This window comes from Dermacentor silvarum, chromosome 1 (assembly GCF_013339745.2).
Source record: "Dermacentor silvarum isolate Dsil-2018 chromosome 1, BIME_Dsil_1.4, whole genome shotgun sequence".
Classification (NCBI taxonomy): Eukaryota; Metazoa; Arthropoda; class Arachnida; order Ixodida; family Ixodidae; genus Dermacentor; species Dermacentor silvarum.
The window spans coordinates 85,133,006-85,158,492 of record NC_051154.1 but is presented as its reverse complement, the minus strand read 5'-3'; the positions used below and the strand labels follow the sequence as shown (position 1 = coordinate 85,158,492).

At 48.5% G+C, this 25,487-nt stretch overlaps 1 protein-coding gene across 1 annotated transcript in view; it reads right to left on the bottom strand.

Annotated features, from left to right (window-relative positions):
- LOC119449468 (hemicentin-2-like) overlaps positions 1-25,487 on the bottom strand; it is a 549,353-nt gene that overhangs the window by 334,274 nt on the left and 189,592 nt on the right. Inside the window, exons 6-7 of the mRNA XM_037712679.2 lie at positions 23,485-23,793; positions 4,538-4,876 (exon numbers count right to left, since the gene is read on the bottom strand). Of these exons, the coding sequence (XP_037568607.2) occupies positions 4,538-4,876; positions 23,485-23,793 (648 nt within the window). The remainder of the gene's footprint in view (positions 1-4,537; positions 4,877-23,484; positions 23,794-25,487) is intronic.

Genomic DNA, 25,487 nt, shown 5'->3' with positions numbered 1-25,487 from the left:
CATTAAGAATTTACCAGCGTCATCTGGTGCAAGTGCTTATAACTCTAAGCTCTTAAACGGGAACGTATGTCTTTCCAGTCCGTTTGCTCATGCATGCTCTGATTAATGATGTCGTTAACCCTGGGCAAAAAAAAAATTATTTTAACAAGAACAAAAAATAAAATGCCATGTTTTTAAAGTTTCAATCGTCTTCATTTTTTATTTTTTGTTCTTCTACGTACGGAAATAAAAGTAGGAATTGCTTAAAGAAACAAAGGCAACAGCGGAACCAACTGGAAAGGCGGCGGGCCCGGGCGTCCGCCACACAGCGATTTTCTTGCCCTGTCGAGAAGTCCGCGGTGGCGCCTCCGGCACATGTGTCTCGTGAGGAGATTAGCAAGCTAGACTCCGGCCCTTAATCCGCAAGATGCACTGCTCACAGCACGGCGCTGAAGGAACGTGCCTCGCATGCGTGAGCCGGAACAGTGGTTACGAAGGAGCGCGCTCACCGCGCACTGACCAAGCCCGCGTTGAGTTGAAGCCGTTCTACGCGTGCCCGGCGTTCGGAGACCCCGCGCGTGCCGGTTGTTTAGTAAGCACAATGCGGCCGTTTTATACACACGGCCTAGGTGTAGACAACCTGCGTATGGTACGCATATTATTCCTCCTTTGAACGGTCAGCCAGGAATTGCGATACTTATGTATACGCCTCACGCGAAAGCACACATTCTTTACTACATATTCTGTTCTTCTCTATTTCCTCGCACATCGCGTGCGTCTGGAAATGGAACTTTAGCGACTTGAGTTGTTATCCAGATAACTATGCTGGGGCTTCATCACTGGTGCTTTCGAACGATTTGACCGGGCCCAGTTAAAGAGTGTACGCGTTGCCGGTGCGAGGAAAGACACCGGAAATACTCCGAGTAAGGGCGCTGTCACAATGGGCAACATGTCGGCAAACAACGGCTTCACATGCAGAGGCTCTGTCTTGCCGAAGCAACTAGAATTGCTAAAATATACATTGTTTCAGTGTTTCTAACAAGTGTTGTTCCTTAGGCGTAAGACGGTCCCTCAGACCACGCTACTCCAGGACAATGTTGGCCATGCACGTTGCCCAGTGCAACCACGCCTTGAAACACGGTGAGTCTTCCACGCGGAGGATGTGCATTATCACCAGTGTCTATCAGCGATATTAGTGAATTTACAATCGATGCCAGGCAAAACTTTGATAATTCTGATTACAATTGTGGACTATGTGTCTTTTCATGGCCGTGTGTATACGTTGGCGCTTAATTCTATACCAAACGACATTTCCAGTCTTGCGACGAACGCACCCACGAAGCTGAACAAAGAAAGAAAGAAAGAAAGAAAGAAAGAAAGAAAGAAAGAAAGAAAGAAAGAAAGTAAGAAAGTAAGAAAGAAAGAAAAAAGGGAACACAAAAAGTAATATTTTAAGTATTTTAAACGTGCAAAAACAGGAACTATCTATAAGTGACTTCTTGAGTCCTGTACAAAATGTATGCATTGTATAAAAAGTGACATTTTAAAAATAGAGTTGGTATCAAATTAGTCAGATTGGCCTCAACAAATCGCGCTACGGGCTGCAAGATTCATGTACTTCCAGATCATGGTGTGAGCCCGCCATCACACCATGCCCAGGAAGTGCGGGAATCTTTATAATTCTTAAAGACCAAACTACACGTACGCGTGCCGGGGCGCGATAGCTCGCGCCCACGCGCCTTGCGTTTGCCGCGCCTCGCGTGTGATGGCGGTTTGAACCTTCAAGACGCGCGCCAGCGCACGCCCACTTGGCTCACATTTTCGCCTTCGTAGACTTCGTTTCCTCTGGTGCCTCATCCCAAACATACCCAAACCAAGACAATCCATAAGCAACCATCCTGTTGCACTATGCGGACGCGTCTCGTTAGGCTTATATACGGGCGCCGGAAACGCAGAACGATCTCAGAAATTGGACGCGCTATGCGCTAACAACTAACGTTTCAAGTGAGTTTAGAGAAAGCGAAAGCTCATTTCAATAGTTACTGGCGATCAACGCGACTGAGAACGTATAGCCATCACGAGAATTCACGCTGAAGCGGGAGCCATGGTTGCCGCCATGTTGGACAACGCTATTTCTTAGCGTGCGTAAACATTAGATATCTGTGCTCGAGCCGCGCTTCGACGCGTACGATCTGTCCTGCACCATCAGGTGTGTAGGCGCGAGCTTTTGCGCGCCGGCACGCGTAGGCGCAGTTTGGCCTTAACTCTGTGCTGTCGGGTATGTCGTCTTTCTCTGTTGTCAAGAGCGCAGGATATACCCCAAGCTACACCAAGACATTACAAGGACACAGGGCACACTCATCAGACAAGCCCAGACGAACACCCTGCTCACTCCAGCACGGAAACACCTCCTACAAGGCATAATTACTGAAGACCTCCCTCGCTGTAGCCACTGTGGTGCCTATCCTCCCAACACATCACATATCCTATGGCAATGCCATCCAAAACTACCCCCCCCTACCCAAACCTTCATCCCTCCCACCTACCCCTTCCTCCGAGTGGCTGACCGCCGCAACCACCCTTCACGACCAACGATTCCTTGCGGACTTCATCGGCCTAGCGCTGAAGCACGCCGCAAGTGACGCCCTGGACTGAGGGCGTCGACGCTTTTTTTTTTTATTTTTAATCGCAGAATAAAGTGATTTCTCTCTCTCTCTCTGTTGTCATGATGACTGCGTATTGCTTCTGGCAAAGCACAGTAACTGTTATTCTCACCAATTTAAATCTTTTTACGCCGTTCTTGCTATATCTTACTGCTGTGATTTCATCTGTTATAGTATCGTGTAACGTTACATTTGTAAGCATCTTTTCGTATGTGGCCACTAGCTGCATGTAGCAGTTTGCAACGCTATTTGCAACCACTTTCTCATGTGTGTGATCCCTGCTCCACTCTTTACGACTCTAAAATTTACAGCTGTCACTCGGTCATTATCTTTTGTTGCTTTTGCATCGTCGTGCGTTTTTGATAGTAACTCAGATTTCTTGTTTAATTCTACGGTCTTACGTGCCAAAACCACGATTTGATTATGAGGCACGTCGTAGTGGGGGACACCAGAATAATTTCGACCACCTGGGGTTCTTTAACGTACAATCAATGCATGGTACGTGGGCGTTCTTTCATTTCGCCCCCATTGAGATGGGGCCGCCTAGGCCAGGATTCGATCCCGCGACCTCGTGCTTAGCTGCGCAATGCCAAAGCCACTAAGCAACCACGACGGATACTCAGAATTAATATTTAATTCAGTTGAATGCATTGGTAGTATTCTAATTGAAATGAACTTGTTTATATATTTGCACTCTATGGACAAGTGTTTGTCAAACATTTCGAGTACATGACTCCTTTTAGTATAATTTTGCATTTCTAAGTGACCCCAGATACACTTATATTCTAATTTATTTAAGAGATATTAACCACAGCAGAGATAGCTACAAAAAGTACTTGTTAATGTTTTGTTAACATGAGTTGATTTAAGCATGCATATTATTGAGAAGGATGCATTTCTTTTCTTGGTATCTGCTTCTGCTGAAAACAATTTCTACAGTTTCACTAAGACAAAACAGGCTGCGGTATGGAGGCCACGTTCGGTGCCCAATACTAATATTACACTCTGCATAATAAACATGATTTCAGGGGTAATATATATATATATATATATTGCTCTTAAAGAAAACGGCGTTGAGATATGGGTACCGAGAATGAAATTTCATCTTTGTTCCGTACATGTACATATACTTGCCCCTTCCATGTGCCCCCAAAAAAGGCTCATGACCCACTTGGGGGTCATGTCCCGCAGTTTGTGAACCACTGCTACAGACGGTAACAAAAAGAGCGGGAAATTCCTGAAGCATCTTTTGAAGTAATCGAAAAACAAGCGCAAACTTTCAGAACGACAAAACGAGAGACCTACTTCTCTCTTTCTGCTCATATCGCAGTCACATTTCGTGCACTTCTTTCTTGCTTATATAAATGAAAGCGCTCGATAACACGTATTCCTAAAGTTAATCTGAATCAAATAATTGTCTCCATGCACAAAACTTGTAAACTAAATTTGAATGTTTCTGGACCAAGCACAGTGCGTGGCAGGAAACTTCCGGAAAAAAAATTTGAAGAAAGGTTCGAATATTGTAGTACTGAAGTCAATAGGACCGTGACAGAATAGTCGACAGCGTCCTACGATAAATGACGAAAGAAGTATGGGAAGCCGGCGTTTCTTGCGGCAGTTAAGCTAATGAAGCGTCGTTGTGGCTGTCGTCTCGCGCATGCGGCATTTCGTACGCGTTTATTAGTCAGATAATCGTCTCATAATGTTTACAAAACTTTCAAATAATTTACAAGTCAGTGTGCATATATGCTCCGCACCTGCTCATTAGGGCAACTATTGTATTTCAGACGTAGCGTGCATACAGTGCCCTGCTGCCGTTTATTTTTGACCCCATCGAAGCAACTGTGCGACCAGTGCAGACCGCCGGAAATGCGGCGAGTAGCAGTGAGACTCACCAGCCTGCACGACGTGGAAGGTGCAGGGCTCTCGTTGATCCCCCATCGAGTTGCTGGCTGAACAAAGCAACGTGCCGAAGTCGCTCTGGAACTGCGGTGTGTACTCGAGCACGGAGACCACGGTGGGTGAGTCTCCGTCGAGCACAGGCGTGCCTTCCGGGTCCGCCTCGGGCCCCAACACCACGAAGTCGGTGAGCTCGGTACGCCGCGTGCTGCTGCTGAAGCTCCAGCGGAAGCGCACCGCTTTAGGTGACGCGGCCACACGGCACGTGACTCGCACGGGCTCGTGGCGAGATGCCGAGTACACGATGGGTGCCCCTTCCACGCATGTCGGAGCGTCTGCGCGAAATAGGGACGAACAAAAACAAAACAAGAGCCTTGTGATAATGATGATGATGCGTTAAATAATCACCAGCAACAAACTGTCGGGTCTTGGGGCTGGCGCCTGCAAGAGCGCTATATTTTCTACAGGTTCATGAGAATGAACCATTACGGGATTCTTCACAAGTAAGCAGGGGCTCCGGAACCGGGAGGGGGGGGGGGGGAGCAGTCGCTTCCACAGGTTCTAAACCAGTGGGGGCATGCCCCCATTCTCAAAGCTGTACTACACGTAGTTCTATCTTCACCTCTGCGTTTAAGCAATGGAATGCAGTTTTTACCATAGCAAACATGAGATGGAGACGCAGCTTTCGGCATCTAACCATGGTATATAAATTTTAAAGTTTGGTATTCAAGTTCGTATATATATATATATATATATATATATATATATATATATAGAGAGAGAGAGAGAGAGAGAGAGGTGAACTACACGATTACGATGTTACATGAGCCCCCAGACGTCGCCCCCACACATCAGATACACTTCCGGAGCCCCTGCAAGTAAGCGACAGCTGTAGCAGGGTGATTTCCTACGAGTGATGCAAGAGATGTATACAATGTCGGCATACTACGTGCCATGGTGTATTCGTCTTGGGCACTGGTGTGAAAAACATTGAAATGGACAGCATGGTAGAGATATGACGTTTGAAATAAAAAAAAAGAAAAGATCAACCCTTCCCCTACCGGAAAATGGGGGCAAGCGAAGCTTGTCGTGTGTTTCTTCGGTGTTCCTCGGAATGAATTGCACTGACGAGTACAACGTTGTGCTCGAACCACAACCGGTCACACGCACTGCATATCAAGAGTAAGGGGCATGCGGAGGAAGAACGACGACGACGAAGAGCACGCAGCGTTCCAAACGGCACGAGCGCTCGAGGCGCGTGACCCGAGCCGCGATCGAGAAAAAAGCAGCGATGAGCTGGCATTGTCTGCGTGGCTACGGTCAAGGAAGGTTGTTTCGCCAGCACCGTACTGGCGACCGGAGCAGCGGGTGTTTGGCTCCGGAGGCCGTGACGCTGCCATTCCAAGGCGCGGCCGTCGACCTCGGCGACGTTCGAGCGAGGCTTCTCGGACTTCTTGCAGCCTCTCATGGTATAGTTCCAGACACCCCAACAGCAATCCCCCTTCGAAGGCAGGCCAGCAACGTCACCCAAGACAGTCCCCGGGGCGCCTCGTCGTCACTTGAGCAAGGCACCGGACGGAAGCAGCGGCCGAACCCGTCGCTAGGCCTAACCCGCTGGACCTCGCTGCCACGTCATCGATGACGACCGGGACACAGGCGGCTACAAAGGCGACGACATCTACAGGATCGTCGGGAGCAGCGACCCCGGAAGAGACGCGACCAAGCCAGGGAGGCTATAGGGTGGTCAGATGGCCATGGGGATTGAGGTCTAGGACTAACGTAGTTGGTAATAAGGACAGTTCAATTTATGGTTAGCTTTGTTTGTGATTTGTTTGTGTCTTGCATGGGTTTCACATATTTTTATGTTTGTTTAGTGCTGTCACTTTTTTGCTGGTTGTTTTTTTTTCCGTATCATTAAATCATGTGTGCTGTGCCGCCGTGCGTCTCTCAATGCATCTCATAAACATCAGCGCCCTCGAGATTTGTAACATTGCAACTGGCTCCGAAGTTCCGGTTGAAAAACTAGCGTTGAAACCTGGCCGTCGCACCGGGGAAGTTGGCACTAGCGTCGCCGAGGCGTGCACCACCATTGTCGGGTTCCTGGAGGGCAAGACGACGCTGACGTTTGGCCTCAACAACGCGCTCCCGCAACTCGGGGTCGGCGGCTCTTCGCTGACGTTTGGCCTCAACATCGCGCTCCCACAACTTGGGGTCCGCGGCTCTTCACTGACGCTTCGCCTGGGCTTCGGAAGGCCTCACGACAGAATCGGCACGTCGATGACGAGCCCTTATCAGAGTGAGTTCGCGGCGCCATTGCTCAAACGCAGCCTGCTCCTCGGCAGAACGCACCATGCGAGGCCTTCCCAACCTAGCATCGAGACTCATCTGAAGCGAGGGAAGTCCGGTCTAGTGCGCGCCAACCCCCTTTCCTTCTCTTTCCCTCCCCGCGACACACCAAACAACCTTGATTGGCCGCGCGCGTCACATGATCCGGCGCTAGCACAATTGGAACAGCTGCTCTACTCTGGGAGCAGCCGGGTTTTTTTTGCGTGACCTCGACAATAACACCGAAACTTGTGAGCCGATACAAGCTTCGCTTGAATTCTTGGCTGCAATGTAAACCTAAGGGATCCTGTCATCGACGTGAAAGACAAGTGTCACAACGAAATATTTCCGGACCCCTACTCATCATTTAAATAACGATTTAAACTAAGTTTTCATAAGCGATACAAGGCACTTGGAACGAATGCTCAAACAGCATACTTATCATACAGCGACAAGGAGCATATCTGACCAAAAGAATTGCTGAACACGCACTACATTCTATTGATATGAGATCAACGGGGAGCAGATACGTCTGTTAGTCAATGAACGCAAGCTAGTAGAGCACATTTATTTATTTATTTATTTATTTATTTATTTATTTATTTATTTATTTATTTATTTATTTATTTATTCGATAGTTGGCGCTGTGCCACGCCTTCACCTATAGAATGATTGCGCATATTCTGAGCAGCAGTGCGGGCAACCTGCCTCTTACCTACGCATGCTGCCTGTGACACCTACTGAAGCACAAATAAGTAGCTTATGCTACCATATTTCATGGCAACTAGTACTTTCATAAGTAACCGTAACGCCTGTAGGTTAAATTGACTTTCTTTTTTTTTAATTTGGTGGGGTGTGTTTTTCTGTGCCATTACCATACCCGACCAGCCGACAATCAGACAGACCAGAGTCCTTCATCAAAAGCTCAAATGCAGGCCGGGTTACCACGATACACAACCTTGAGGGCAGATATGCACCAAGAAAAAAATGTGGCAGTTTCGCCCGAAAGGCGAAGCATCAATTGCGATAGCAAATTAGTAGAGAGCTGTTCGGAGTAGGGGTAGTAGTTTTATCGGCTGCATAAACTTGGACACATTCGCTTACTAACTGAATTAACAAGCGTGGTGTCAGCGCGCACAAGCAAACATGAATAGATCACACTGAATGACCGCAGACGACTGTCAAAACGCTGGCAGCAAGCGCAGCCGCCGCAGCGGGCAGAGGTTCGTGCGGTTTATCGTTTCAACGGAAACTGAGCGGCGAATGCACAGCGCATACAAAGGTCAGAGCCGTGTGGAGATAAGAGACGGTGCGGGCGACCGCCACAGCCGGGCAAAGTACAAACGCAGTTGTTGGCAGTGTAAAAGCTAGAGCACTGTACGGGCCGATTTTTTTCAGCCCAGGCCTGGCCCGGGCCCGTTTTTAAGTTGGGCTGCCCGCCCGAGCCCGACCAAATTTTTTATGGCGAGACCCGGGCCCGGCCCGGGCCCGGAAACAATCTGCATTACCCGCCCGGCCCGGCCCGCCACCCGTTCACCTTAGGCCCGAGCCCGGCCCGAGCCCGGCTCGAAACCGGCCCGAACCCACCCGAACCCTGCCCGAGACCGAAAAAGACATGCTTTTCAGAGTCGAGAAGCCCGAGGATAACTCGCTGCACGTGACATGCACACCACCAGAAAGTCCGAGCCCGGCCCGGGTCCGCGTCAAAAAAACCCGAGCCCGGCCCGGGCCCGGGTCAAAAAGCACATTCCGTGCCCGAGCCCGTGAAAAAACTGCCCTACCTGGCCCGGCCTGGGCTTTCGGGTAAGCCCGAGCCCGTGCAGTGCTCTATAGAAGCTGCCCCCCCCCCCCCTTCCTCCCGCGCTGCCTTGCCGCTTTCTGGCTTTCGCGTGGGAGCTTGAGTGGCCAGGTCCCCTTGCGCCCGGTTGCAAGATGCGCATTTCGTTCCGGAGCACAGCGTCGCCCTGCCTCCCTCCCTCCCATACCCCCACGGCCTTTCGCGCGACGGTCACGTTTGCTTTCCGCCGTGGGTTCGCTCTCCGTGATAGCGCGCGAGGGAATACGGCGCGCGGTGACGATTTTATCGCCCTTGGACTTTATACGGAACCTCACGGCGACGGCGACGCCGACGGCAGAAATCTAGCTTAAGTGTTCATATAATTTCTATCGCAATAAAACTGTGGCTCCAATCCACGCTGTGCAGGTGGTTGGACAGCGAAGCTGTAAACGACACCCACAACGATTACCGATTGTGACGTCACTTGAATTCACACACGTCGCTCTACAAAGAGTGAAACCAGATACAAGTGAAATGTACTTAACCACACCATTTATTACTTCACAACGACATTATATTCACGCTGTTCTTCTGGCGTCTTTATTTTCCGGGATCTACCCATGGTAGCCTGGAATGAACTGAATGAGTTGCTAGACCGTGGTGACGTCACTACGTGATTTTTATGCTTTTGGGTACTTCTACACTCGGAGTAACTTACGCAACCATAATCTTTACCGTGAAATACACGCGGGCGAACGAACGCTGTAAACGACACCCATAACGAATACCCATTGTGACGTCACTTGAATGCACACACGTGGCTTTACAAAGAGTGAAACGAGAGAAACTGGTTTCACGAAGGTTTTGAATGACGTCAACCCCTTTCGAAGCAGTTGCAAACCTAATCTTTACCTGAACGCGTCGGAGGGTGTTCCCATTGTTCATACGGGCCTTATCATCCATCATGTGGTTTTGATGCTTGTTGTATGCTGAGTTGCATGCTGCATGCCTGATTTCAAAGGAGATATGCTGTTTGTATTCAATTTTTAGCCTGGCGTTTTTTGCTTACGTCGACACGAAAATTTCCTTGGCTGGTAGAGGAATACAGCTTCGCTGTAAAAGAATATCAAGCGACATACTATGATGAACACATGTAACACACGAAAACTGATGGTATAGACATTCGGCGCCGAAGAAGCGCTACTGCAGCGATGATTGAACATACGTACGCCAATTTTTCCAACATGCGTTGAATTGTTGTGTCATGAATTTGTCAATGCGACGTAAACTGTCCATCGCAAACTTTTGCACTGTATAATCTAAGCATCGGTGCACTCAATAAAAACCTGTTGAAATTAGCTGTCTGTTCTTTATACGTCTTTTTCTTCTTGTCCTTTGTCTTTTCTTGCACCTAATTATGTTTCAGCCTTGGGAGATTCCCAAAACTAGCCCAATTGTCTTCATTGCCTATGTTATGTAGCAAGGTCAGAGGGCAACCTTCAATCGTGGTCTCCTCCACGCCAGCAATGTGCAACAATTCTAATCGTTCCGTTATAGGAAGAGATGCGGCCAACCATCTGCAGCCGAGTTCACAAAGCTTTGCCTTCTCAAGTGCTCTTTGGCACAGGCCGGCCGCTTTCGCTAATATGTCCGTCATTACGATCCCCTGGTATCTGCTGTTACGAAGATTTCAAGCGTAAAAGCTTTTTCGTGACAACGGGCCCAGGGGCCGAATTCACGAAGCTTTGCCTTCCTGAGTGCTGTTTGTCATCGGCCGCCGCCTTAGATATACGTCCGACAATGCGATTGACTGACACCTGCTCCTACGAACACATTTAGCGTAAGAAAATTTCTGTAAATATGGACCGAGGGCTGGTATAATGTAGCGATTATTTTAGCTCGATTTTATTCTTTTTCTATCATCCGCGGCTCACGACTGGCGGCCTACTGGTGGCAACATAGGTGGTACCCCGCTCAGACCGCTGACGAAGCGCGAAATGGAAAATAATAGGAATTGAATCGTTACATTATTCTGATCCAGGACTTTTTTCTATTGTTTCCCCGAAAGCGCCCCTTATTTTTCTCTCGCTCATAATTTTTCCCTGCATGGCGTCATGTAGAAGTTTCTCAAGTACCGTGCGCTACATCGACGTCTCCTACCTGTGTGTCACGTTATACTTTCTGCGAGGTCATTACAAAAGTTCTAGAATATTCTGAAATTTCTTGTAAGCTACGTTAGGTTGTAAGCTACGCCCGTTGCTGCTGCTACAACCACCGCTGAGATTCCGGCTCAGACGTAGAACACCCGTCTTGAATCTCAGAATACGACTGCTTAGATTCAGCTGAACATATTTAGTTCTTTAAAAGCGAGGCTTTTCTTTGTGAACATCGCCGTGGGTGTCGTGACCATGCCTGCGGCCTGGCTGTTCCCTTGACGAATAGGCCAACCAATCACAGCGGAGATCGCGCGCCTCTGGGTTCCTTGCAGCACCACCAGATGGCGCTCGCATCCGCGGCAGCGGCGGCGCCGGTCGTGCGGTGGAAAGAAAAATTATGAACCAGTAAGTTCGCCTTCGTGCATCCGCGGCTGCACGCTAATGAGGAAGTAAACGCTTCTTGCTGATAGAATGGATTCGAATTGCGTTACGTACGAATGTGCATGCTGCCTCTGCAACCATGATGCGTGCAAGGCGTCCGTCGTACTCGATAGTTGTCAGCAACTCCGCTTAACAAGACTCGGTATAATTCGCGCGCGCGCGCGTGCGTGCGTGTTTGTGTGTGTGTGTGTGTGTGTGTGTGTGTGTATGTGCGTGCGTATGTGCGTGTGCGCGTGTGCGTGGGTGTACTTGTGTTTCGACTCTGTGTGCACTTACAGAAAGCTTCGCTGTATGCACTCCTACATTCCTACTCGTTGAATCTGCAGGAATTTTTTTTATTTCCATATTTAGCGGAAGGAGATAACTTCACCGGCAACGGATACCACGAAAACCACTGGATCCTTAAGAGCAATCGCCATGAAAACAAGGGCGAGAAAGGTAAACGCCAGCAGATCATCTCGAGAAAGAAACTAAGCACTGCCTAGGGCTTACGCCATGCACCCTCATTTAACTAGCCTTGCACAACCGATACGTTCACAATATCATGCGCTCACTGTACCAAAATAATTCAGAAAGGGAATTGTGCAGTTTTGCAAAGCAATACATGACACACGATGTCTAGATAACATCAGCGTGGTTTTCCATTAGTTAGCCTGCCCGAAAATGCTTTACGGCAAGACATTAACGAGAAGAATAAGGGAACCTAGGGGTTAAATTTTTTGTCAGTCACAACCACACAAAGCCAGCAGACAATGACATAAAGGAAAGATAGGGGAAATTGACTTTTATCTTAATTTAAATGTAGAAATCAATCGGTGAACGAAAGTGAACTTGGACGAAAAGACAACTTGCTGCAGATGAAAGCCGAACCGCCATTTTGAGTGTGACGCTCTATTATTGAGGTTCAGCTGCGGTTGGCCGCCTTCCACTGTCTTGGGTAATTATGTATGCTTGGTACATGCGTGTGTGTGTAAGTTTGAGCTGGGAGGGTTAGCTGGGAGTGTTAGCTAGGGCCACTCAGCGGGCATGGTGGCGGATGTCGCATATCCTTTCAACCGCAGGCATCACGTAGCACGTGACTTTAGGAGCAGGCAACTGCTCAACATGCTCTCGTATGCAACCTCATGGCATAAAGACTGCAAATGCTGAGACGCTCCCTGGCTGTGAAATGAACGACAAGAATTGAAGGAACCGAGGGTTAAACTTTTTTTTTCAGTGTTTAGTGCGTTTTCTATCACACCGCGCCACACATACCAATAGTGTCATATGTTGAGTTCAGTTAAAAGTTTTTTTTTTCTTTTTTAGCCAGAACGTGCACCTATATATGAGAGATTGCCATCAAATATGCGTATGGTGAGCAAACATTACCAGCACTCCTGCGTTCTAGGTGCCTTAGCACTGTTTCTAGATAGTTCTTACATCTCCTGAACAACAGCGCCCATTTGCCAAAAAAAAAAAAAAAAGCTTGCGCTATAACTGTTCGCAAGAGCAGGCGCCGGCAAATCGTGATGTTGGATAAAATATTAACCAAGACAGCCGGCCAACGGCGAACAACACTTATGAAAAAAAAAAAAAAGAAAGCTGTGCAAATTGGTTCCCAGTTCAGTGACCACACTTTCCTTGTCACTATCACTTAAGTACCAGGTATTACGCAGCATCGGATAGGAAGTGAGTTTAAAAAACGTCCAGACGCGAATGCAACAAAGTGCATAAAAGAACAGGCAGCCATACAGAAAAACAAAGAGACACAACGTGCAGGTTTCCTTCAATATGCAAATAAAGTAGTCTAGTTTAAAAGGGAACCTTTTCTAAGTGAAAACACGCACATATAGTATACTGTAGGGTACACTTGCGCACTTGGCGGGCACTTCTTCGTTAAAACATTTGGGGCCTCTAATTTCCGGACCTCCTGGCCGCGCACATGGCCTCAGCCAGCGGACGCCGAAATATACGCGCACCTTAAAAGGTTTGCTCGAAACTAAAATCCAGATTTTCGGCTACATTTACGGCCTGGCAGCAAACGCGTTAACATGCATACCGGAGCTGCGGTTTGTACATTTCGGGTTTCCCACGACCTCGCTAGGAAGGTCTAATTAGGGTGCAAGTGTAGGACGCCTTGTGAGTTCACAACTGGCTTTGTTTATACCTTATTTGCCAAAATGTTCCGAGCCGACGAATTTGTAATGACTCGGCAAGCAGTCCCGGGTCACTTACAAGTCGTGCATAAAACAGACCCTGCAGGGACACACGCACACTTTTCTGGTCCTCGTGGAATATTTAAAGCGTACCCTAGTCTCTACACTCAGTTTGTTTAGCGCTGCCGAACAACCGAGACGGGCTACACAAACACGCATACGAAATGAAGTTCCAAAACGCGTTGGAGCAGAAATAGCGGTCAGAACCCGAATGTTCTTGGGCCATGCTGCTGCAATGTTAAAAACAGAGAAAGATCCGGCAGGCTAGGCTGTACGGTAAGATGTCATTGAAAGATCTGAGTTGAAAAATTGGTCTAAACTTCGAACAAAGCAAAACATTGCTTTCTAATGTACTTTATGCTCCTTTTACGGTAGAACAGGAAATAAACGCTTGCTCACTTTAAGTAAAGCAAGCACAGTGGTTCTTTTCTTGTACAAATGAGGCTAATTAAAAATAAACCTAAGGGCGGTAATGCATTTTTCCTTAGCTCTAGACAAGGGGATCGAACTGTGTACTCCAACGACAACAGCAGCTGCAGTGGTTACAAAGTACAACTTGCGGCCCATTCGATAGATTATCGCTCCAAAGAATATTTAAGCACCCTACTTCTGTGCGATGCTGCAACAAAATAGGACTCAGTTATCAAGACCACATCGGAACATTTTATGGCAGCAGAATGAGTTTGGACACACTGCTGGCGGTTCCTGCTGGCGTTGTTCGTCCATGACATATGACAGTTTAAGCGAACAGTCGCTGATGGTCTGTTCTTTTTTTTTTCGGAAGCCTGCCTTTGCATAATAAATTATCATCATCATCATCATCAGCCTATATTTTTATGTCCACTGCAGGGCGAAGGCCTCTCCCTGCGATCTCCAATTACCCCTGTCTTGCGCTAGCGTATTCCAACTTGCGCCTGCAAATTTCCTAACTTCATCACCCCATCTGGTTTTCTGCCGACCTCGACTGCGCTTCCCTTCTCTTGGTATCCATTCTGTAACCCTAATGGTCCATCGGTTATCCACCCTACGCATTACATAGCCTGCCCAGCTCCATTTCTTCCGCTTAATGTCAACTAGAATATCGGCTATCCCCTGATAATAAATATATGGTTACAAATACACAAACAGAACTGTTTCGTACAGGTAGTTCGATAGGGAGCGGAGTAAGGTCTATGGATCTAGTGTTCTATGTCGGGAGAACGTCCTATTATAGGCGAAGTCTTGTCGCACTTGGGTGGCGAAGACGGGCTTCATGAAGTCTGGGACAATTCGACAGCAAATGTCTTACATTCACATTTTCAATAGTGATGTCACAGAACGGACTGGAATAAGCATATGGGCCGCGGTATTGTTGTGGCCAGAAGGCAGTCACAGCCGGCTTAAGTGCAACCCCGACACACAGCCGCCGCAAACGCCACCTCCTCTCAGCGAGTGAGATCGCCAGCAAGGTTTGCTCACATTTCACCTGCTTAAGTTCTGCGCAGAACTGCGTGGTTCCCACATTTTTTTTTTAGTGTGTCCACCAGAGCCGCGACCGGCGCGCAATCAGCTTCGCTAAAAATGACAGACACGCCAGCGGACCGCCCAGTCCACTCAAACGCCTTTGTGGCGGAGCGAGGGCAGCGCCCTGCCTTCCGCTGACGGCATGATCGTTGAGCGCACGCGCACTAGCGTTTCGGCTGAGCAGCTATGTGCAAGTTGTTAGGATACTGTCACGTTGTCGTGGCGTTTAAGGAAAAAGGCGGGAGTTAAATCTTTATTGGGCGAACTTGTTCCCACAAAAACAAGTAACGCTCGGAGCACAATGATAGCGGTGAGCACAATCGTCGGTTGTCGAAATTTCATTCTACGGGTCAAGTGCACCGGCTATTTATACATCACTATCCCGGCTACGGCGGCCGCATTTAGATGGGGGCGAAATGCGAAAACACCCGTGTGCTACTCCGATTTAGGTGCACGTTAAAGAACCCCATGTGGTCCAAATTATTCCGGAGTCACCCACTACGGTGTGCCTCATAATTAGATCGTGGTTTTGGCACGTAAAGCCACATAATTTATTTTAAATATCACTCATCGTGCATTCTAGTATAATCGCTGGTGCTCCCGTCGTTCCAGAATGTAGTACACCGCTATTTGCTTCATGTACGCAATCTGATAAGACATCACTCCTTCGCTGTAAGATCGGCGACAAGAGTCCAGAAAGTTCGGATACATGAAGGCGCGCCTTGCGCCGAGCGATAACTTTGTAACAGTGGTTAGCCGGTGAAAACGGTCCCTCGAAAAAGATACAATGTACGGGTGTCAATACATTGGTCTGACCGGAGCGGACAAGAAACCTTGAACTAAAACAGCGTAAAATCTGAGCGTAAGCGGCGCTCTGCTGTCTACAGTCTATATGCAGCGGACCGTAAACGCTCAGCTTTAGCTGAGCGTTTAGCGTCTGCTGCATATAGAGAATTTTATCTGAGTGTTTGCTGTTCGGCTCCGCTCAGACGAGTGTATCCTAACAACTCGCAGACAGCTACTCAGCCGTAACGCTAGAGCGCATGCGTACAACACTTATGCCGTGACCGGAAGGCAAAATGCTACCGTCGCTCTAAAGCCGATTGAGTGGAGTGTGACCGCCCGTTTTTTAAGCGAAGCTTTATAGGCTCAAAAGTGTCGGCGGTGGTGGTGGTGGTGTCACGCTTAAAAGTGGGCCGATTCTGGTGATTGTGCAGATAGGGTCCAAGCTCAATGGCACTTACCAGGGACAAAAAAGAAAGAGAGAAAGAGAAAGAAAGAAAGAGAGAAACAAAGAAATAGACAAAGAGAAAGATAGAGAGAAAGAAATAAAGAAAGAAAGAGAGAGAGAGAGAAAGAAAGAAATAAAATCACCACGAAGGTCAGATACACACACGACAAGCTTCGCTTACCCCCATTTTCTCAACAGGGGAAGAGCTGGCGATTATTATTTTTTTTTTGCCAACCTGAAAGATTCTTGGCCAGTCCATTGCACTATGCTTGCGCAAACATAGTGCAAGAGACTTGCCAGGAATTTGACTTTAAGACAGGACAGAAAACAGAACATAGTACGCAAACACATGAAGTCAATAGTAGGGAAGGGTAATATACACTTTGTTGATAATGTAGCTCACTGATTAACCAATCGATAGTCTTTGGGGAACTTTCTTTGACTGAGTTTATTAAGGGAAATACCACTCAAGTGGCAAGGTAGGCCACGGATGGGCCTGCCTTGCGTAGCGTCTTTGGTCTCGCTCCCACCAGCACACCCTCGCGAGGTCGAAGTCCCGTTTAGTGCCCAAAACTTCCCACAAACGCACACAAAGGCACTCAGAGGGCGGCCAACGCGCGCAATTCAGTTACAGCACGGGCTTCCAGGCCATACCTCCCCTTGGAACTGTGATTCTCGGGTCGGTCCATCTACTGAATACTGTGAGGTACTGAAACTATCGCTGGTTGATCGCTGGTTGTTGATTATTTAACAACGTCCCCGCCGAATGAGCGTTAGCTCATTCCTCTTGTACCTTCAAAGGGTGCAGAAGCTGTACCGGACGTCGCACGGTCGTGCCACAGGGCAAACGAACCACGCACGAGCGAATGCGTCTGTCACGTCCCGGAAACACTGCAGTGATGCGACCGATTTTCCAGCTTTGTCGTGGATGAAAGTCATCGTGTAACAGCACTAATTCGTGAATTTGAAGGCTGCAGCAGATTGCTGTCCGTTATTGTCAACGAACGAATTCATGCTTCGTAGTTCTGAAAGCACCTGACCGTCTTCGTTTCGGTTTAAACGATGGTGAAAGTCCCCAAACGGTGAATCTTGCCGTAGCAGTAAGTACTGAAAATCCTGGATCTCTTCAGCGCTGAACGGGGCCACCTGACGCTTCTGCCCTCTAGGTTTCCAGTGATGTACAAACACTAGCACCCAGGCTGTCACACGAAGCAGTCGGTCTAGACTGCTAAAGCATTCGATAAGAACGATCGGCGGAGGTGCCTGTACGATAATGTCGTCGCTCACCAGTTTTGCTGACGTTGTTTCTTCTGCTCTCTCATTAGTAATACCTGTCGACGCTCGAGGCCAGGTTGCTGGTGCTTGAGAAAACATGCTCGTTCTTTCCACCACATTTCGCAGCCTTTGAGCGCATACAGGGGAGACTCCTCTGGTCAGCAAAGTAGCTGGGTTCTCACTCCCTGAGCAGTGTCTCCAATCACCTGGATCCGTTTTCTTTTTTGAATTTCCAGAACGCGATTTGCAACAAAAGGCTTCCACTGAACAGCTAATCCCTTGAACCAATGTAGGGTAATCAGGGAGTCCGTCTATATTGTCACTTGGAAAGCCCAGAGAGCAAGTATTCACTTAAGCTAGCTCCCAACAACGCCCTGAGAAGCTCCAATAACTGAAGTTCCAGCCGGGCACAGGTCGGAGGTCTCCGCTTTCCTTTTTTGGTGTCCTGTATCTTGATTTATTAGCATCCGTCAAGCTTTCAACCAGTAGCGAGGGCGCTAACACTCTGACTTCTTGCTGGTATTTCACCATGCATTACATGAAAGTGGGGAAACGTATCTTTGTTCTTGAGATAAAGAAACACGCAGTGGCGCGTCCTCGTTTCAGAGGACGCTAAAGTGTAAAAGGAGGAAGGGAACCGGCAGTTTTGTAAGTATTCTCGGCAACAAAGCCATTAGTCCACCACTGAGTCGATTAAGGAGACATGACAGGTCTTTTAAATGAATAAATCATGTGCATTGTCAGCCGCACACTACTATACTATAACTAAATATGCATAACCAACACCAGTTATCCGTACGACAATTGCCCTTGCCGCCGACAAATTCAGAAGCGAACAAAGACAAGAAAACAGGAAAGGTGGTAAGTACGGCATGAAATAAAGAGATTCAAGAGACGGACAGGGAAAGGCATGCGTTGAGTTCCCCTAGTCAAGTCACTAAGGGGGACCGTCTAAGGAAAGCTGGGACCAAATTAATTTGTTGCCTCTACCGAGGGTCCTTAAATAGCCAAGCGCTAAGCCAGGCACGGCAAGACGCGGGAGGATGCTCGAGTGCGTGGTGTCGCAACACACCGAACGCCTGCATCCTGCAGAGGCTCCTACGGAGGCTCGTGAATGATTAGGCTGGCACAGTTCCACCCGTCTTTTCACGGATAATAACGGGCAAACGTCTGTACCTTTCACGATTGTATACTAAACACACTGCTTTCATCCTTGCGTTGTTATTCGGCGAGTCAGGGGCTCTGCGGCGGTCAGGTTCTTTATGTGGTTGAAATCAGTCATGTCTTTGTGCGAGTACACCGTCTATATCTTCCTTTGTTCGGCTCGCATGCCAGGCAGCTCCGCGCCTTTTCGCGTGTTTGATCACAGAACCCAAAGTAACACTAAAGGGCAAGCGAGATAGAAATAACCACGAAATACGTGACACAGCTGCAGGTTCTCCGCAAAAAGACATTCTCTGGCATTTGGATCTTCATTTGAGCTCCTGTAGTTTGCGTGCTGTAGTCCGCGTTGATCACTGTTCATTAGCAGAATAATAACAGGGTGCATCGCTTGTATTGCTGCTGTTCTGTTTGTTCGTTCTTTTTTTCTTGTATGTGGGCCCCATGGGGAAAGGGGCGGGGGGGGGGGGGGCGTGCTCACGCATGGTAACGCCTGTTCATTTCCGGGCTGTCTGGGCCTCGCTCCTTTCATGCTTATCGTTGGCTCGTTGTAGCGGCACGTGGAAGCAAGCCGATGGCGAAGCAAAGCTGCGCGGGCGTGGTTGTCGGAACGCTCGATTTGTTCCCAGCTGAATGGTGTTGGGGCGTCGCGTATTAGGCGGTCGCAAACTAAAGAAAAACAAACCACGCACTGACTCACGGGCAACCGTGCGAGCTATTATAGCAGCGCGGAACCACACGTGCTAGCTACCCTCTCAGGAAACGAAATGCCAGAAACGCGCTCGTGTATATATGTCTCATGGCAACGTTCGCATGGTTTGTTCAGTCCACAGACGCTCGACCATAGTTACAACTGGTGTAGTGACCCGAAGTAGAGAGAAAGCGAGTCACCGAAACACACACACACACACACACACGCACACGCACGCACGCGCACGCACGCTCACGAAGTAGACCTATGAAGTAAATCTTCCTGTACTGGAGAGAAGTGACGCGTCGCGGAGGAAACATATTTGTTTGCGCTTTAGCTGCACCACTCTGTATACCTAGCCCTAAAAACAAACGGAAAATGGAACCGGACAGAGCGCTAGACTTCAACTCTTCAATTGAGGCGCTGTTTTGTTCAGCTTTTTTTTTTCGTCTATTTTTCGCACTAGGTAAAATGTACAAGCCAAGGTACATATATAGACACATGAACTAGTCCAACATTCAGCTTTATATGTATTTTGCAAAAGAAAGCAAAGAAAACCCAAAATAAACCCATGGACAAGGATGTCACGCATGGAGTAAACACCTTTTCACAAAAACCTAGGTGGTCGGCCCCATGCTGCCGACTGTGCTGTTAAGAACACGCGCTAGTAGAACTGAAGAGAAATAAGACAGGAGTTACCTACATGCATGCGCTTTCGCAGCCCAAGATTGACACTTCTACCTCATCACTTCATTCCCGTGGAAGGGTCAACATCCGGAGGCATGCACTCCTTTAATACAATCTTACCGACGAAATGTTGGCATAGCTTCCTTCGCATTTAAGAATTGCATGTACTGTATCCCCCAAGCATCTGTAGATAGCTTGCACTGATGTCAGTGAAAGGAATTCTGGGATATGCGTCCGCCATGCATATGAACCGCTCACTCTCCCACAGTCGTTGCAAGGCCCGCAAGACGTGTTGTCACCATGGTCATGTGCATGATATTTGGTTGTTCCAACCGCAGTGACAGCCGCAGGAGAAAAAAAAACGACTAACAGCAGCTTCTTTTCATTACCGAAGATCGTGGAGAACCAGCGCGAGCGCACGAAAGCGTTGAGCACGAAGCGGCGCAGCCTATGGCTGACGCGCATTAAACGTGCCTACTTAGACATCGAGAACCGCAACCTGCGAGTCTGCGGCGCACACTTCATTGCAGGTAAATATAATTCCTTTCTATTTCGACAGCGTGATAACGGCGATATATAACGAAAGGTTAGTTTGGTAACTTTGTTCATTTTGCGTTCTTGGGGAAACCAGATTAACTGTTCGACGAGACGGACCCTGACTGGGCTCCGTCGCTACAGCGCCTCGGCTACAGCGCCATGAACACGGATCCCTCACGACACCAACACCTCGAAAAACGACGCGCCGAAAAGCGGCAAACGGACGCCGAAAAGCGGGCAGCCGAATTGCAGGAACGGCGTGCCGAGGCCGACGCGGCAGCGACAGGGATCCAGCCGTGTGCCGATCGGCCCCTCTCGCCACACCCGACTGGAGCCACCGACCAGTTGAGAGACCTTGAAAGTGAAAAGAAAAGAAACCTCTGCGCTTACCTCTCCAAGTCGGAGCACTTTGTCTTCTCCGAGCCTCCTCGCCGACAAACGCTTCACCCAACCATTCCCAGGCGCAGTGTGTAGGGATCAACGTTCTCGCACAGTTGAATTTTTTCTTTGCACCGCACACGCGCATATCCAATCAACTGTGTGAAGTAGTCCTCGCAAAAGAGCCGTGCAGTTGGAAATGCTGGCATGCCCACGGAAAAGATGAATAGAAGCCTGTCACGACACAGTGAAAACAACTGCTCGACGGATTCTCGCAGCGCACGCGCGTCAGACTAGCGACAAGCGGTTCGCAAGCGTGGCGGCAGCGGCAGCAAGCCCGCGGATGTGACGTCACGTGCAAGCTATGTATACCACATGCTGATTTCCGTACACCTTCAAAAGTTGCTTCGTTTCGAGATTATGCCTGTGCCCAAAGATACCGCAGTGAAGTGACAAGTCGCCGCTTCTTCAGCACTTGAGCCAATTAACGCAATCACTCAACTTGTCGCATCAACAGCGCCTACTCCACGAAACGCGTGCATTCCCAGTAGAAAGGAAAATGTCTTCACCGCACGGTTGCACGCAGATGCTCTCACGCTCTGGATGTTCTTCCCTTGTAACATCTTAGATTTACCCCCCCCCCCCCCCCCCCCCCCCCCCACATTCTAGAACATTTATACACTCGACACTCAACCTCGACTCAAGAGAGTGCCATGGCAGCGCCGCCCTTTCACATACCGTAAGTTGTCACTGCGCTTCATTGACAGTCCACGCCAATTCTTGAGAAGCGTAGCACCTTCTTCAGTCGAAGGGCGGCTCTTTGCACAATTCGGTGGAGTGGAGCTTCGAGTTGAGGATCATTTGAGAATACGGGGATTAGGGGTGCCAATCAAGCACGTATTTTGCCGAAAGTATAAACCCCATTAAAGCGACGTTGCGCGCGACGGCGACAATCCACGCGATGAAGAAGCTATCACGTCCAGTCGTCGCCTACAAGTCGAACCCCACGCGAGCGACGTCTCCACGATGTTGCCGGCATGAGGGCAGCAATTATGCACCGAAACTGGCGTGACGCATGCTCTAATTATTCAAATTCATGTCTTGCTGTACGCCGTAGCATAAATTATTTCTGAAGGTCTTGCAGTAGTTTTTTTTTAATCCTTGCACGTATCAAAATTTGGTCGTTTGCTCGTTCCGTACGACAACTGGTAGTATGTTATTGATATATGTAAGTACGTCCTGTTCCAGCTTCGCCCTATTGGCTAGTCACTCATAGGTCTTCCGGGTGACCGATCGGCAAATTCTAGATTTCTAGAACCGAGCGATCAAGCCACAACCACGAGCGATCTGTTCGCGCGACGGCCCGTTTCTGGCTCGAAGCTGACGCGAACAAAATCGCTCACATGTGGTTTGAGCTTAACAGCGCGGTTACCGCGCGGTGTGGAACGGTCGCGCTGATTGTGAGCACCGCCACGCGGATACATCAGACTCTGTATGCAGCTGCCGTTATAGGCTACGCTAAAGCATTTGAGTTCCTTAGAAAATTATAAGCTTTATTGCAAGAACAAGTGCCACCAAAATATGGGTGCTCATTTAAAGCAGATGCCGTTGCTGTTGCCAGGGGCCAGTATTATGTAACAGTTATTTTCATTTTCCATTCTTTTTGCCCTTCGTCATATATTCCCATGAAGCTGCGCCCCTGCTATCGCCGAGATCGACCACACAGCGGGACTGATTATAAAAAAAATGAATGGAATCAATCGCACGATAAGCGGAAACGGTGGCGGCAAATATAAGTACAGTCCCTCACGCGGTCGCCGATTGCAGTGAAGGCATCTAGCCGAGCGGTAACCGAAGTCGTTTAACGGAGGCCGTATTTAATTCCCGTGGTTAAGCCAATAACTGAGGTTATAAGGCGTCAAAGTGGTGCTGAAAGGGGAGAACAGGATCCGTATACGCAAAGCCTTACGTAAGTGCTCTATGATGTCCAGCACCAGGGTTGGCTAGAACTTTCTCTTAACGATTCTAGCGCACGATGTTCTTTTCCATACGGGCCCAGGACCCGTATTCTCAAAAACCTTTTACGCTAGAATTGCTCGTAAGAGAAACTTCCAGCCAATCCTGATATTGGATATACTATTAGTGAAGGCGGAAGGTAAACGGTGAATAGTGCTTACGAACGAAAATCTTTGTGAATTCGGCGTCTGGGGCCTGTATTCACAAAAGTATCTTGCGCCATAATTGTTCTCAAGAGAAAAATCATGCCAATCCTGACGCTGGACATATTATTAACGAAGGTGAGCGACCAATGGCAACGAGCACTTAAGAAACAAAGCTTCAATCCTGACGCTGGACATATTATTAACGAAGGTGAGCGACCAATGGCAACGAGCACTTAAGAAACAAAAGCTTTGTGAATGCGGCCCCAGATGTGTTTAGATACCCGTATTACGACAAAAGAAGACAGACCTGCCCACAACAAATAATTGCACAGTGTACGGGAAGACCAGTAACGACAGCAGCATAGTCACAGTGCGAGTCGCCGACCAAGGGCCCCCAAATCCGCGAATAAAAAGGCCTACTCACGCAGCACTTTCAGGCGAAGCGAGTTGCTGGTAGTGGCGCCCTCGCTGTTCGTGGCGCTGCAGGCGTAGCGGCCAGAGAAACTGCGCCGGGCTTTCTGGAGCGCCAGGAAGCGGCCAGAGATGATAACGTCGGGAAGGGTCGAGCCATTCAGCGTCTTGGTGGCAAAGTCTTCGACGCCGTCCTTTGACCAGTGCACCTCGGAGGATGGTGGGTTTGCGTTCACGTGGCACTCGAGGTAGACGTCGCCGCCTTCCTGAATCTCAAGATCGCGAAACGGTTGTCCGAGTCGCAGTGTCACGTTCGGCTTGTCTGGAAGAGGCAAAATGGTGCAAACATAACGCATTAAGGGTACGAACTGACTTAGTAACAAAAATAAATTAATACGCAACGCCTGCGTAATCTTTACGTCTTTATGTAAATATTGGCATTTGGTCATGAAGGGGTTAAACTCAATCAATCAATCAATTATATTTATGTGTACCTGGCATTTGCGAGTGAACTATATTTTTTCGCAAGTGTCTTGCGACTAAGGCTTCCAGATAGCGGCTGATAAGGCGTCAAAGCTGCGATCGACCAGCGCATCACAACGAGAATAACTTTTTCATTCGCAAAATTGAATTTCTGGTCATTATGTCCAGTCCCTTCTCGTAGAATGCCGTAGCAGAAAAGTCGAGATCAACTAAGTGAACCAGGCAGGTCAGCATCAATCCGCTTGCAGAGATATGTTATGCAGTAGCACTGCGTCGACACAGTGGTATAGTGATTAGCATTCCATCTGGACGGGAGGTTCGACTGTTTTCACAACAAATCCGTGCAGGGGCGGGGACTCGCCTCGATGACGTCTCACCGTTTTCTTTTTTTCTCTCTCTGTTTGGCGGCGTTACAACGCCGCCGGCGTTAGAACGGAGAACACGCTGTGCTGGTGGTGACTATAAGCACAACTGTGGCTGCTGTTAAGGGATCGATGGTATTCCTAAATAAACGCATCACTGTTTTGATGATCCAAATATAATCTCACTATCAGGGAGGGAGCAGTATACCTGACTGCATGGAGCAGTAAAGAAAATGGTGATACGTCATCGAGGCGAGGCCCCGCCCCTGCACGGATTTGTTGTGAAAACAGTCGCACCCTCTGGACGGCACCGTACTGGCAACTATTCTCGGTACCATAGCGCTTACGCGACGCACACACAGATAGAGCGACAGATATGGACGGTTCGGTCGCTGCACTCTCGTCATCAGACCTTGAGCTCTAGCTAGCCGCCCGCTGCACAGAGAATCTCGTATACATACACCCTCCAAAGCTATGGTATGCCCTATATGCAACATATGCTGCCTCAAACGTATGAGCGTCTGTGCGTAGGTCCTGTATTTTATTTCAATTAAAAAAATAGATTCTCTAATGCTTCCCATTTTGAGCATCATTAATTGCTATCTCAGACAATGGCTTTGAAAGTTTGGTTGAATGCTGCCAAAGCAGACAGATACAACATTAGGATGGGTGATCATCATCACTATCATGTATGCATATTTTGTGCCGCCGATGCTGCTCTCACGAGCATGAAAACAAAGAATTGCACGCCAACACACCGACATCTTGTTAATAACAAATTCTGTTTTACGTGCCAAAACCACCCTCTGATTATGAGGCACGCCGTAGTGGGGAACTCCGGAATAATTTGGACCACCTGGAGTTCTTTAACGTGCACCTAAATCTAAGCACACCGGTGTTTTCGCATTTCGCCCCCATCGAAATGCGGCCGCCGTGGCCGAGATTCGATTCCGCGACCTCGTGCTTAGCAGCCCAACACTTCAAATAGCGGCGAACACATCGGCGATCGTCGAAATCTGATCTGAGGGTCAAGCACGTCGGTTTTTATGTATGACTCGTTGAAGGTTCAATCGTAATCGCTAGTGCGCCCGTGCCTTCCAGAAAGTACTACACATTTGCGTAGCGCATGCAATCAGATTACACAAGGTTCGGTGAAGACAACGGAAAGAAC